General features: G+C 59.1%; 1 protein-coding gene across 1 annotated transcript in view; it reads right to left on the bottom strand.

Annotated features, from left to right (window-relative positions):
• LOC144949213 (uncharacterized) overlaps positions 1 to 10758 on the bottom strand; it is a 51108-nt gene extending 40350 nt beyond the window's left edge. The window contains exons 1-4 of the mRNA XM_078879102.1: positions 10592 to 10758; positions 7412 to 7621; positions 2699 to 2931; positions 2178 to 2261 (exon numbers count right to left, since the gene is read on the bottom strand). Of these exons, the coding sequence (XP_078735228.1) occupies positions 2178 to 2261; positions 2699 to 2931; positions 7412 to 7621; positions 10592 to 10670 (606 nt within the window). The 5' untranslated portion in view covers positions 10671 to 10758. The remainder of the gene's footprint in view (positions 1 to 2177; positions 2262 to 2698; positions 2932 to 7411; positions 7622 to 10591) is intronic.
• Between the last annotated feature and the right edge of the window lie 4748 nt (positions 10759 to 15506).

The raw sequence follows: 15506 nt of genomic DNA, 5'->3' as shown, positions 1-15506 counted from the left end.
ACACCCCACCCCCACACACCCCACCACCACACACCCCACCCCCACACACCCCACCGTCACACACCCCACCCCCACACACCCCACCCCCACACACCCCACCCCCACACACCCCACCCCCACACACCCCACCACCACACACCCCACCCCCACACACCCCACCACCACACACCCCACACATCCCACCGTCACACATCCCACCCCCACACACCTCACCCCCACACACCCCACCCCCACACACCCCACCCCCACACACCCCACCCCCACACACCCCACCACCACACACCCCACACATCCCACCGTCACACATCCCACCGTCACACACCCCACCCCCACACACCCCACCCCCACACACCCCACCCCCACACACCCCACCCCCACACACCCCACCCCCACACACCCCACACATCCCACCGTCACACACCCCACCGTCACACACCCCACCCCCACACACCCCACCCCCACACACCCCACCCCCACACACCCCACCCCCACACACTCCACCCCCACATACCCCACCACCACACACCCCACCCCCACACACCCCACTCCCGCACACCCCACCCCCGCACACCCCACCCCCACACACCCCACCGTCACACACCCCACCCCCACACACCCCACCCCCACACACCCCACCCCCACACACCCCACCCCCACACACCCCACCCCCACACACCCCACCCCCACACACCCCACCCCCACACACCCCACCGTCACACACCCCACCCCCACACACCCCACCCCCACACACCCCACCCCCACACACCCCACCCCCACACACCCCACCCCCACACACCCCACCCCCACACACCCCACCCCCACACACCCCACCCCCACACACCCCACCCCCACACACCCCACCCCCACACACCCCACCCCCACACACCCCACACACCCCACCCCCACACACCCCACCCCCACACACCCCACACACCCCACCATCACACACCCCACCCCCACACACCCCACCCCCACACACCCCACCCCCACACACCCCACCCCCACACACCCCACCCCCACACACCCCACCCCCACACACCCCACCCCCACACACCCCACCCCCACACACCCCACCCCCACACACCCCACCCCCACACACCCCACCCCCACACACCCCACCCCCACACACCCCACCCCCACACACCCCACCCCCACACACCCCACCCCCACACACCCCACCCCCACACACCCCACCCCCACACACCCCACCCCCACACACCCCACCCCCACACACCCCACCCCCACACATCCCACCGTCACACATCCCACCGTCACACACCCCACCCCCACACACCCCACCCCCACACACCCCACCCCCACACACCCCACACACCCCACCATCACACACCCCACCCCCACACACCCCACCCCCACACACCCCACCCCCACACACCCCACCCCCACACACCCCACACACCCCACCATCACACACCCCACCGTCACACACCCCACCCCCACACACCCCACCGTCACACACCCCACCCCCACACACCCCACCCCCACACACCCCACCCCCACACACCCCACCCCCACACACCCCACCCCCACACACCCCACCCCCACACACCCCACCCCCACACACCCCACCCACACACACCCCACCCCCACACACCCCACCCCCACACACCCCACCCCCACACACCCCACCACCACACACCCCACCCCCACACACCCCACCCCCACACACCCCACCCCCACACACCCCACCCCCACACACCCCACCCCCACACACCCCACCCCCACACACCCCACCCACACACACCCCACCCCCACACACCCCACCCCCACACACCCCACCCCCACACACCCCACCCCCACACACCCCACCCCCACACACCCCACCCCCACACACCCCACCCCCACACACCCCACCCCCACACACCCCACCCCCACACACCCCACCCACACACACCCCACCCCCACACACCCCACCCCCACACACCCCACCACCACACACCCCACACATCCCACCGTCACACATCCCACCGTCACAGCATCGCTGACGATTTTCTGAACCGGTCCTGGGCCTCTCCTAGGTCGACTCAGCCTCAAATGAGTACCTGGTGCAGTGTGTAAACATCGCCACTGTGGAGACAAAGGCTGCCTATGCGTGACACGCGACTCATCCCCCGTGCAACTCGTCCGTTTTTGTTTTTGGCCGATCGTGCAGGGTTCACCTCTTCTCCCGTCAGCAGCACCATCCTCACGAGGACGACGTTGATGGGGTTGCCGATGCTCGCGTCCCGGAACAAGCCGGCCACCTGCAGCAAACGGGGTGGTGGGAATGGGGGTGCAAGACTCTCCCAGTGAGCAGTGCACCACCCTGTGTCAAATAGAACGGCCGCGGAAGACGACTTCACGGCGCAACGTCGGAAGCCGCTCCGGCGGGGACTCCTTACCCACCCAGCTGTGTCGCGTTCGTCGCGTCGATTCGCTCATTCGGGACTGCACGTTACATTTCATCGTCCGTCCCTTCTGTGTGAGATAGAGCGTTGCCCCTCCCCCCGCCCTCCCCTCCTCGCACGGGCGGTGCTGTTTCCGGTGCCCTCCCAAGTTGTAAACAACCCGTAGGATGAGGAGGCCCCAGCGCGCGGACGCAACCGGTGAGGTGCCGTTCGCGCAAAGTGACGCCGCTCTGCATGGACAACGCATCGTTATCGCGAGCGGCCAGGAGCCACGGGAGAGTGGCTGCACGTGCCATGTTGACGACGGTGAGGACGTAGGCCTCGATGTTCTCCTCGCCGTGATGTTCCACCATCTTGGCGTCGGCGACCACCATCGTCTCCACCCAGCGCTCCTTGCTGACGGAGCGCGGCCCCACGCGGCGTCTCGGGCCACCAGCGGCATCAGCGCGGAGCAGGGAGCGCTGCCGCCACCCCTGCTGCCAGCGCTCGCGTCTCCTCTCCGTGCGCGAGGCGGCCTGCGGCGAGTCTGCAACGGAGGCCGCGGGGAGCGGGGATCAACGACAGCGATGACAGCACGGCCGGGAGCGTCAAATCAACTGCTCGGTGCGTCCGTGGTCCAAGAGAGACGAGGAGAGGGAGGAGGGAGAGGCTGCGTCAGGGACTCGACGCTGCTGCTGCTGCACGGAGCGGCGTCTGTTCTCGCAGCGGGCGCGGCGAGGGGGAGGGGCTCAAAATGGGGGTGGCCACTCACAGAGGTCACGTGATTCACGGGATGCCCGAGCTGATTGAAATATGGAGAGAGGTGTGACGCGTGTGTGTCGTGGAGGGGAAAATGTTTGAACTTGATGAGCCAGGAAAAGATCTTTGTGCAGAAAGCGGGCAGATGAAGCGAGGGCGAGTTATTAAAATCGATCCGCCGCCTTCAGTGGGGAGGTGACCCACCCTGACCAACCCACGCCGGCCAGCGTGGGGAAGTGTGGCCAAACAAACACGCCCCCACGGCTGACACGGTACATCGGGAGGCCTTCATCCAGCAGCGGATTGACTTCGGGGCTCCAAACGATTAATACATTAAAATAGTTATTCTTTTCCGAAATTGGCCCCCCAACAGCGTACGCAGGCTACGCGCGATCGGCTGTGTTCTTGTTTCGCAACGCGTGCGTCCTTGCGTGCGTGCGCGACGGGGGGGGGGGGCAGGGCAGTGGTCAGTGCACCGCGCTGCTCCTGCGACCGCGGCGACCCGAGTTCGATATCCGCTCGCGGCCAGTAACGGTCGCAATCTTGCTTCTGGGTCGACCCCAGCCTTGAAATGAATCAACGAGCACGTACCGCGGGGAGACAAAGGCGGCCGGGCGCGGTGAGGGCCACACCAACGGCCCCTTCGTGCGCCGTGCCGGCCTTCTGTGTAGCTTCTCGTGAGCGGCACCCCGCACGGCCTGTGCGACGGCTACAATTTGGGGGAAACTTTTGTCTGCGCGCGACTGCCGTTTTGGTCGCTCGCGAAAGCGTTCCCACTTTGTGTTCGAGGATGTGGAGGTCTCACCGCTCGCTCCAAAAGCGTCGCAACGAACGCGCGTCTTCGGCGGTGTTATTATCTGAAGCGCGCGCCCACCCACGGGTGTTTATAGACCCAGCCAGAGTGGTCATATTTCACAGAGTTACCCTCAGGAGTCGGTGTCTGCATTTTGTGTGTGTACGAGGTCGTTAACTGCACTTGCCCCAAGAGCCTAAAAAAGGCTATTGGGTAAAAGTAATAGGTTTTTACCCTTTCAACTGGTACAAAAACTCACGAGTGCCGGCACGGCGCACGATCATTATCAGAATTGTTTCTTTTTGTTTGAATTTTGACTGCTTGTGTTGTGGTTATTGCAAACATGATGCCTTGTATAAAGGTGTCAGTTTTTGTACCAGTTGAAAGGGTAAAAACCTATTACTATATTTTGCCACTGGTAAAGGAGATGTCTCATAGAGTAAGGCTATTGGGGTGGCATTTTGATATTTGTGTGTGGTTTCGGGGAGTGGTGGTGCAGCGGTTAGCGTGCTGCGCTACTAACCCGGAGACCCGAGTTGGATTCCTGCTCATGGCCAACATCAGTGACGATTATTTGAACTGGTCATGGGCCTCCGCTATGTCGACTCAGCCTCAAATTAGTACCTGTGCGATGTGTAAACATCGCCACTGGGGAGACAAAGGCGGCCGGGAGTGGTTTCTTGCCACAACAACCCCCCCTCGTGTGGCGCTGTAACGGCCTTCAATCGGGTCACTCGCTAACTCTATTGGGATGTTTTTTGCCTCTGCGAGGAGCGGCGGTGCAGCGGTGATGTCCGCTTGTGGAGTGACGAGTCTGCGATGGCGAACGTGGAGGGTTGGTGCTTCTCATTGCTCTGCAGGCTCCATCGATTATAGACTGTTGGGGCGAGTGCCTGCATCGATTATAGACTGTTGGGGCGAGTGCCTGTATCGATTATAGACTGTTGGGGCGAGTGCCTGCATCGATTATAGACTGTTGGGGCGAGTGCCTGTATCGATTATAGACTGTTGGGCGAGTGCCTGCATCGATTATAGACTGTTGGGGCGAGTGCCTGTATCGATTATTGACTGTTGGGGCGGGTGCCCAGCATCGATAATAGACTGTTGGGGCTAGTATCTCCATCGATTATAGACTGTTGGGGCGGGTGCCCGGCATCGATTATAGACTGTTGGGGCGAGTGCCTGTATCGATTATAGACTGTTGGGGCGGGTGCCCTGCATCGATTATAGACTGTTGGGGCGAGTGCTGTTAGCGAGCGCCTATTGATACAAGTTGAGGCCTGGTGTGTGGCACGGTAGGGGGTGGCACACAGGCTACTTTATTTATGGCTGAGTCGACCTGGGAGACTGACGGTGATGTCACTCACCCACCGATGCTAGCTGTGGCTTGGGAATCGAAGTGGCCTGATTCGTAAGGCAATGCGCTAACCGATGCACCACCGCACCCCAAAGACAAAGATCCCCCGTGTAGCCTTAACAGGCTGTTGGGGCAAGTGCTGTTAGCGTGCACCTATGAAGGCCAGAACGGCACACGAGGGGGTGGGTGGCCAGCACCACGCCCGGCCGCCTTTGTCTCCCCAGTGGCGATGTTTTCACACACCGCAATGGCTAACTCATTTGAGGCCGAGTCGACCTAGGCGAGACCCAGGACCGGGTTCAGATAATCGTCACCGGTGGTGTTGTCACCGTGAGCGGGAATCGAACCCGGGTCGCCGGGGGTTCGTAGCGGCGGCGCGCTAACCGCTGCACCACCGCTCCCCAACTCAAATCCGTCGGTGAGCGCCTATTAACTCAGGCATTTCTGCGGGGTTTAAACACACACACACGCGCACCACTACTCGGGTCTCCTTGTTGGTTTATATCGCCATGGCAACGACCTCGCTGCCCTCCCCCCACACTGAGCCACATGTGCAAAGACAAAGATGCCCCCGTGTAGCCTTGACAGACTGTTGGGGCAAGTGCTGTTGGCGAGCACCTATGAAGGCCGGCGCAAGGTGCGGTGGGCGTGGCGGAGGAAACCACACCACCCTTTTTCTTCTTGGTTCTTTCGGTAAAGTCACGTAGAAGGGAAATAATAAAATAATAAAATAAAACATAATAAAATAATATAATGTTTTCTTTTTTTTCTTTCATTATTTCCCTTCTACGTGACTTTACCGAAAGAACCAAGAAGATGAATCCCTGCAGTCACGAAAGCTTTAAATCGAAAATCACACCACCCTTTGTTTTCCACTCAATGCCGATGTTTACTACGCGCCGCGCCCCGCGTACTCGTTTAAGGCCGAGTTGACCTAGAGGAGGCCCACGACCTGTTCAGATATTCGCCAGCGACGTTGGCCGTGGGTGGACAATCGAACTCGGGTCGCCGGGTTCTGTGCAAGAAAACAAAGAGAGCTCTACGGCTTATCGGATTCCTCGAGCCCAAATAAATATCCTGATTCTGGAGAGCGGTGCGCTGAACCACCACTGCGCCCCCCTCCTCCTCCGCGTAAGGGGCCGTCCATAAATGACGTCACGCGATTTTGGACGATTTTTTACCCCCCCCCCCTACCCCTTCATCAGACGGCGTCACAAAAAGTCAGACCCCCCCCCTCAAATATGACGTCACAAAGCTCTGCCCCCCCTCCCCCCCAAAACCATATTTCCATTTTGAAACATGCTTCAAATCGCTTTAAACTATTGTCATTGTAGTGCGTATTAATGTGCCGCTGCACTCTGATGTTGTAGGAGAAAACATTTATTTTAAAATGTAATTTAATTAAGTAGAACGTGTTGTCTATATGTATTGAAAGTTGCCCATTTTGATGTGACGCCACATTTCTCAAACACGCCCCTCCCTCGTCACACATCGTCACAAATGTCTGACTCCCACCCCCCCCTAAGTGCGTGACGTCATTTATGGACTGCCCCTAAAGCAGCCGCTTTAATTGGCACTGACATCATCCCTGCTGCTAATCCTCACGCTGCTCTGGGCTCGACGTTTTGCGTTCCCGCTGCCGGGCGTTGAGTGGGGGTCACGTCTACACAAGCACTCACTCGATCACGAGCTCGCAAGGTTCTAAACATCCTCCTTGCTGGGGTTAGACTCGGCCCATCAGCCCTACTGGGGGGGTATAAAAGCGAGTACCCGCTTGTGCGGGGAGTCGACAGCGGCTCGCGCTGTGGATTGACTCGTCCCTGGGCGAGGAACGTGGAATTTCCACCACGGGGGATCCGGGATGTAACAAGGAGATGAGTTCGCACTCAAACTTATACGCCCACGCGCGCTCACTCACACGTGCACACTCACTCACACGTGCACACTCACTCACACGTGCACTCTCACTAACACGTGCACACTCACTCACACGTTCACTCTCACTCACACGTGCACACTCACTCACACGTGCACACTCACTCACACGTGCACGCTCACTCGCACGCTGCACACTCACTCCCGCACGCTGCACACTCACTCCCGCACGCTCGCACTAACCATGAACTCCGCATGCCGGCGGGACCGTGCCATTCCTCCCCGAGTTTGGGGGGCTCCCGTGCCCCCCACCGCGCTTGTAAATGACGTGCGCCCCGGGGTGCGGGGGCCCCGCTCCCCCATCGCCGGGGGTCTCCCTCCCCTCCCCGTGGCTCCTCCGCGCCCGCCTCACCGGCTCTATGAAGTAGTCGCCCGCAGGCAGCCTCAGGAGACCTGTCTGGGAGAGAGGAGAGAGAGGGAGAGTGGGGAGTGGGGGAGCGGGCGGTGGGTTGGGATTGGTGGATCGCAAAGAGAAGGAGCGTAGGTGGTGGTGGTGGTGCTTGGGGGCGGGGTGCTCCAAGGGGCAGGGCCCCCTTCCCTCCTGAAGGGCTCAGCTACCCCCCCCCACCCAACCAAGTCAAGTTATATTTTTTGAAATTTTAACACCAGTCGCGCTTTTGCCTGCAAAGTTCACCGGATCGAAACGTGCAAAGCGTCCGCCGCGTGTATAGCCTGTGTTGGGAGTCCTCCACCGCCCGACACGACGGATGAACACACGCGTAGCGCGATTAACAAGCGCTCCGATGTGTGCCTCGCTTCAGCGGCGCCGTCTCTGGTGGTCACAGCCCAGCACCGTCAGGCGCTTCGCCAGAGATCGGGCTCCGTCCGGCAGAAGCGTCGGCACAACATTCTCAAACGGAGCTCTTGGCGGTGCACCGGTGCAGTGTGACACACCGGTCCCCATAAGACAGTCCCACATCTAAATGCATCATGTCATCTTATCTAGGATTGTATAGAGCGCTTTTTATCAAAGCACTTTACAAGAATTATAAATCGTACATTAGTACGAGATTTGAAGTTTTCGTGACTGCAAGGATCCGTACTCTCTGGTTCTTTCGGTAAAGGCACGTAGGTGAAAAAAAAATATGAAAATAAGAATTTAATTATTTTCATTTTATTATTTTTATTATTATTTTTCATCTACATGACTTTACCTGAAAGAACCAACGCGTATGTACATTAGTAGTGTTGGCTGATGGGGAAAAGGGATGGGGGTTTGAGTGTTGGGGCGGGGAAGGGATGGCAAGGGAGGGTGATGGTAGGGAAAGAGAGAGGGGGTGAAGTTAGGAAGATGAAGGGTGGTAAGGAAGGGTGATGGTAGGGAGAGAGAGTGCTGGCGAGGTTAGCAAGGGGGAGGTTAAATTTCGATTTAAAGCTTTCGTGACTGCAGGGATTCATCCTCTTGGTTCTTTCGGTAAAGTCACGTAGAATAGAAATAATAAAATAATAAAACTAAAACATCATAAAATAATTCTCACGACGTTTCGGCCACAGCGCAAGCAGCCGTCCATTGAAGAACAGGTCTGTCGAGAAGACAGTCATTCAGACTCTGTCTTCTCGACAGACCTGTTCTTCAGCCGTCCTCAGGTCTGTCGAGAAGACTCTGTCTTGTCGACAGACCTGTTCTTCACCTGAGGACGGCTGCTTGCGTTGTGGCCGAAACGTCGTGAGAATTATTTTATTATGTTTTATTTTTATTATTTTATTATTTCCATTCTACGTGACTTTACCGAAAGAACCAAGAAGGGGGAGGTTGGTTAAGGTTTAAAGGATGCGGGACAGTAAGTGGTAGAGGGATATGCTATTGACAAAAAGATGAGTCCTAAGGGAGTCACGTAAAACTGATCAGTGAAGTTGCCTGTTTCAACTGACATTCGCCTTCCGACTGCTTCGAAATCACGAGAACCCACTTTGACGCAACCGCCAACCCGCAAGATTTGCTGACCGCGCACCGGTGGACCGCCAACACGTTCAAATGTTGCATGCGGATCGCTCTGATGCACGTTGCGGTGGTGCTGCCGAATCGGAAGCAGAACGGGACGTTTGTTCACAGCGCAGCATTTTACTCGAGCGGCTATGGGGCCGTCCATAAATGACGTCACGCGATTTTGGACGATTTTTGACCCCCCCCCAACCTCGTCACACGGCGTCACAAAAAGTCAGACCCCCCCCCTCAAATATGACGTCACAACGCTCTGCCCTCCCCCCCCCACCCCTAAAACCATATTTCTATTTTGAAAATAAAACATGCTTCAAATCGCTTTCAACTGTTGTCATTGTAGTGCGCATTTAATGTGGCGCTGCACTCTGATGTTGTAGGAGTGTTGTTATAACAATTCTATATCTATTTAAAGTTGCGCATTTTGATGTGACGTCACATTTCTCAACCCCCCCCCCTCGTCACACATCGTCACAAATGTCTGACCCCCCCCCCCACCCCCTAGGTGCGTGACGTCATTTATGGACGGCCCCTATCCGACCAGAATCTCCAGCGCGGTTCGCCAGCTGCTGCTGATGCTGCTGCCCGGCCAGGCCGCTCCCCGACGGAGCGCGGCTCCTCAAAGAGACCCGTTGCTAGGAGTTCCTGAGCCGCAGCGGTGGAAATTCCCCATTCCCATGGCGGGGCCCAGTCTATCCGCTGGACGAGCACTGTGCTCTGCGTGCGGATGGTTTCCCAGAACACGCGTTATCAGGGAAGGGAGACAGATAGCCGTTCTCGGAATGAACGGAGAATGTGCGTGATGTGCATGTGTGTGCGTAGTGGGCAGCTGTCTCTCGGCTGTGCCACCGGTGTGTCTGTCTGTCTGTGTGTGATTGTTCGCCTGTGAGTCTGTTACATCTGTCAGTGTTTCTGTCTTCACGCACATGTGTGCGTGCGTGTGTGTCTATAGGTTGTGTCTGTAGTGTGGAGGTTAGCGCGCTGCGCTGCGAACCTGGCGGCCCAAGTTCGATTCCCGCTCACGGCCAACACCAGTGACGATTATCTAAACCGGTCCTGGGCCTCCTCTAGGTCGACTCAGTCTCAAATGAGTACCTGGTGTGGCGTGTATGCATCGCCACTGGGGAGACAAAGGCGGCCGGGCGTGGTTCTGGTCACCCACCCCCTCGTGTGCCACGCCGGCCTTCATAGGTGCTAGCTAACAGCACTTTCCCCAACAGTCTGTTAAGGCTACACGGGGGATCTTTGTCTGTATCTGTCTGCCAGTGTGCCCGTCTGTGTGCGTGTCTTTCTTTGCATCTGCCTGTGTGTGTGTTCCATCCCTCTACCTGTGCACCTCTCTGTGTCGTGTGATTCTGAATTTCTATTTGTCCACCTCTACCCGTCCGTGCGGCTGTCCGTCCTGCCGTGTCCACGCATCTCACCAGCCCGCCGCCGCACGAGCTCACGGCAGCCGACCCAGTGCGTCTCTTCCCCTCTGAGATCCAGCCCAGGTAGTGGCATCCTCCTCCTCCTGTCTCCACCGTCCCAGCCGTGTCCTCCGCGTCTGCCGTGTCCCTCTCCGTGTCCCCCTCCGTGTCTCCGCGTCCACCGTCGCTCCCTCGCGGTGATCCCGGGAAGCCGGGGGGAGATCTCCCTCCTCCGCTCCGAACCTCCAGCACGAATCTACACGAGCGCACAGCCCACCATCCATTCATTCATTCGCGTAAAAACATCCGGGATGTATTTTCGTTCATTTGCTTTGGTGATGCTCTGCCCTGGATGTCCAATGATTAACTCATACACCCACCCAAACATATTACATATGTATTAAACCATTTAATCATTAATCCCGTCATTCTGTTACCAATACATTCACCGATTTTGTTTGTTTCCTGCCACAGAATAATGCTTTAAGTGCAGTTGACTTCCAATCCAGTGGTCGCCAGTACCACATCGCGATGCGGCATTTCAAACCGAGGGCCAGTTAAATGCCCCCCCACTACCAACCACCACCTCACCCCCCCCCCCCCCCCCCCCAGGGGACGTGCAATCCAGAGATCGCCGCCTCGATTCGACCTCCGGGCGCGGCGGCTGAGACAACGGGGCAAGTTTCCACCGAGCAGCGTAAATGGGCGGCACCAGAGTCGACCGGCAGTCCACGTGCGGTGGGGCAACACCAGCGGTGATCAACGTGGAAAAATAGACCAAATATCCTCCTCCAGAGGGCTTCTCTAGAGCTCCCCCTGGTGTAAGGCCCCTTCCGCCAGCAGGTGGCGTGAGCCGGCACTTGCAGGGCTGCGCCTTCACCTTCGTGGCAGAGGTCGCAACCGGGTACCCGATACCCGTACCCTACCCGATACCCGGCTACCGGGTACCCGTTTGCGACCCTGGTGCGGCCGGGTACGGGTACGGGTAGGCCGTGAGTCACTGGTGAGTAACCGTTTGTCACTCATTTCCCAACGTCTTGTCTCTTCTCACAATTCAAAGTTCCTAGAATCAACCCACCCGCGCCTGCAACATGGCTTCATCCCAGAGGTCGCAATCAGGTACCCGATACCCGTACCCTACCCGTACCCGGCCGGGTAGGGTACGGGTACGGCCGGGTACGGGTACCCGTTTGCGACCCTGGTGCGGCCGGGTACGGGTACGGGTAAGGAATCAAAACCCGTTTGCGACCTCTGCTTCGTGGCCAGTTCGTTGCTTGCAGTGTGCACAACTCGCCGATTCGTTCACATCCAATCAGTCATCGTCCACCACCACCCTCCCATGCCCCCCCCCCCCCCCCACGGCTGTCAGGAGTTACCCCGGCGCGAGCAGGGCCTGGTTGGGCCTCAGGTCGAGACGAACGCGCTTCCCGTGGTGGCTGACCAGGTAGCGCAGTGGGGGGCCCCGCGGCCCCGCGTCCCTCCGGGCCCGTGACGTCAGTCTCAGGGGGATCGTCACCTGGAAGTTCGGGTCCTGGCGGCGGACATAGCGACCTGGGGAGGGACAGCGAGACACGGAGACGGCGCCAGGCACCACGGGACGAGGAGACACGGAGGCGATGCGTTTTTGAGCATCTTACAGAGAAACCTGCTTTAGCACTAAATCGACAGGGCCAAGCAGGAGCGAGCCCGCTTCGTACCTGGCCGGGAGGGAGATTGTCCGGCGCTTGGAGGCGTAGGCCACGTGGTGGCGTTCCAACAACGTGTTCCCGGAATCGGGTGAATCCATCTGTGCGGAGCTTCGAGTGCTACCCTCTCAAGGGGGATGGGGGGGGGGTCTCCTTCCTAGCCCTCCCGTTCCTCCTCCTCGCGCGTGAAGCTCAACTCGCATCAGCAGTGGAGTTGGCCAAACTATCCCAAAGTGGCAGCAGCACCATCGGCGGAATTTTGCCTTCTATATTTGTGTTGGGGGGGGGGGGGCACGGAGGTGGGGAGGGGGGCAATGCACCCCCCCCCAACCCCCGTGCCCCCCCCCCCCTCCGAAAACTCCGCCCGTGATCAGCACCCTCCCGAAGAGACATCAGGACGAGGGCGATTCTCAGAAAACGTCTCACTCCACGGCCACGCGCGTCCGAGCTCGCTGCGCTCTCGCGGCAAAGAAACTCGCCGTAGGGCCCGCGAGGGTGGCACGGTGGGGGGTGGTGGTACGGCCCGGGGTGGCACGGTGGGGGGTGGTGGTACGGCCTGGGGTGGCACGGTGGGGGTGGTGGTGCGGCCCGGGGTGGCACGGTGGGTGGGGAGGGGGACGAGGATTCAAGATCCCTCGCTCTCTCTCTCTCTCGTGCTCCATCTCAAGAGCAAGGAAGAAGTCAAGCGGCGCTGCCAAATTCCGTGACAAAGAATTTGCCCAACTCCGCGCCTGTGTCTCTGTGTCTCCGCGTCTGTGTCTCTGTGTCTCCGTGTCTCCGTGTCTCTGTGTCTCCGTGTCTCTCTGTCTCCGTGTCTGTGTCTCTGTGTCTCCGTGTCTCTGTGTCTCCGCGTCTGTGTCTCTGTGTCTCCGCGTCTGTGTCTCTGTGTCTCCGTGTCTCTGTGTCTCTGTGTCTCCGTGTCTCTCTGTCTCCGTGTCTGTGTCTCTGTGTCTCCGTGTCTCTGTGTCTCCGCGTCTGTGTCTCTGTGTCTCCGCGTCTGTGTCTCTGTGTCTCCGTTTCTCTCTGTCTCCGCATCTGTGTCTCTGTGTCTCCGTGTCCGTGTCTCTGTGTCTCCGCGTCTGCCCAACGTCGCATGCTCCACCGAAGTAATTGAGAGGGCCCTGGTAGTGCATGAAGTTCCGTGGACACGGCCTCTCTCTCCCCTCTCCTCCCTCCCTTCCTGGGGCGACTGCCGTCCTGTCGTCATTGACCCCTGCGCCAAATCGCCCGCGGTGCGCTCGATGCGCCTCGACTCTCGCAAGCTAAGCAGGCGGAAAAGTTGAGCCTGGCGATGCAGGTGGATGGGGGTCAGGCCGCGCTGCGCGCCCGGCCGGGCTTGCGTGGTTGGGCCTTGAGGGCACCGCGTGGGAACGGATCCGTTGCGGTGTCGGACGTCTGTCTTCCACTCCGACGTCGTCTATGCCCCACCCCCCCACTCCACCAACCTCCGCTGACCAGCGTGGTGAAGTATGGTCAAATACGCACACGACCCTCACAGCTGTTGATGCAAAGGGCTGCGTTGTTGTAAATGAGCCCCAAAAACCGATTAAACGACGCCCCACATATATGTCAAGGCAACCTCCAGGCACGCGTCTTATAATCCAGTTAATGTGACTTGGTGGGGAGCGGTGGCGCAGCGGTTAGCGCACTGCGCTACGAACCGGGCAACCAGATGGTTCGATTCCCGCTCACGGCCACAAACACCGGTGACGATTATCTGAGTCGCTGCTGTCTCCCCCCCCCCACCACCCCCCGCCTAGGTAAGCTCAGCCTCAAGTACCTGGTTCGGTACGTCAACGTCAAGCACCGGGGAGACAAAGGCGGCACTGACGTAGTTGCGGCCACACCCCCGACCCTAGTCAGCTGTGCCGGCCTGCAACAGCTGCTCGCGAACAGAAGCTTGTGCCAAGAGTCCGTCGCCAGGGGGGTGGGGGGGGTCTCTCTTTGTGTGTGGTCACATCTTAGAGGGGCGTCGTGCGACGAACGCGGACGCAGCGTTTCGTGAATCGCGATAATCACGGAATTGTTATCGAGGACGCAATATTCGATGCGATTAATAATTCCGCGTGAATGCGAAACCGCCTTACCTTGTTCATTATCGGGGAACACCGAGTCGACGGTTGCGCTCGGGATGGCAGTGGTGGCGGCGGCGGTGATGATGATGATGGAGGTGGTGATGGTGGTGGCGATGATGATGACGATGGTGGTGATGGCGCGTCTGGGCAACTCCATGTAGCCGCGTCGGTCGCGCGCGGCCGCGAAAGGCGATCTCAAGCGAGTCGCATCGCGTCGAGTCGAGAGTCAAAGTCGAGTTTTGGTTGCGGTTGGACAGAGTTCCGTGGCTTCGAGTTGATGAGGGGTGAGAGAGAGAGGTGAGGAGGGAGTTGGGGGGGGGTCTCATTAAACGATACGTAGTTGCGTCAAGTTGCTTAGAGTTGCGTGGAGTCGAGACGCGCAGAGTTGCGTTCAGCTGAGTTCCAAATTGCGTCCCGTTGCATGGAGTCGAGTTATCACGGAGTCGAGGTGGTCGTGGTTGTTCTGAATGGAGCTGTTGGCTCGCGTGGTGCACGGATTTGCGTTGAGCCGAATCGGATAAAGTTGCTCTCCGGCTCTCTCTCTCTCTCCCAGTGTCTCTCTCGCCGCGGTCTCTCTGCGCTCAGAGCTCTCCCTACCCCCACACACACACAGAGAGCCCTCCTCGCTTTCCCCTCCTGCACAGTGATCCCCTCCCCCCTCTCTCACCTCGCCACTCCTCCACTCTCCCCTCCTCCCTTTACCCCCCCCCGCACCACCTACTCTCCCTGCACTCTCCCCCTCTCTGCTCCCCTCCGCTGCCCCGCCACTGTTTGCACTCCCCCTGCTCCCAATCCCAACCCAGACGCTAGCTGCAGTCTCGTCTAGCCGAGCGTGTTTGACTCCTGAGTGTGTGTTGGGGGAGCGGTGGCGCAGTGGTAAGCGCACTTCGCTGCGAACTCGGAGACCGGACATCGATGACGAAGATCCGAACCAGTCTTGAGCCTCCTCTAGGGGAGACAAAGGCGGCCGGGCAGGGGAGTCTCGGCCACCCACGTGCCTCGTGTGGTGCTCGCCATCTAAATGGTGCTCGCTATCAGCACTCGCCCCCCCACCCACGTGTGATCGCTCTATCTTTGACTGTCTGTGTGCGCGTTTGGTGATGTTGTGTCACCAAGACGGCCATTGGCGTGTGTGCCAGTCACTCCAATGTCCGTCTCGCTGACCGGCCC

Source organism: Lampetra fluviatilis, chromosome 53 (genome assembly GCF_964198595.1).
Source record: "Lampetra fluviatilis chromosome 53, kcLamFluv1.1, whole genome shotgun sequence".
Lineage (NCBI taxonomy): Eukaryota > Metazoa > Chordata > Hyperoartia > Petromyzontiformes > Petromyzontidae > Lampetra > Lampetra fluviatilis.
This window is presented reverse-complemented; position numbering and strand designations above follow the sequence as displayed.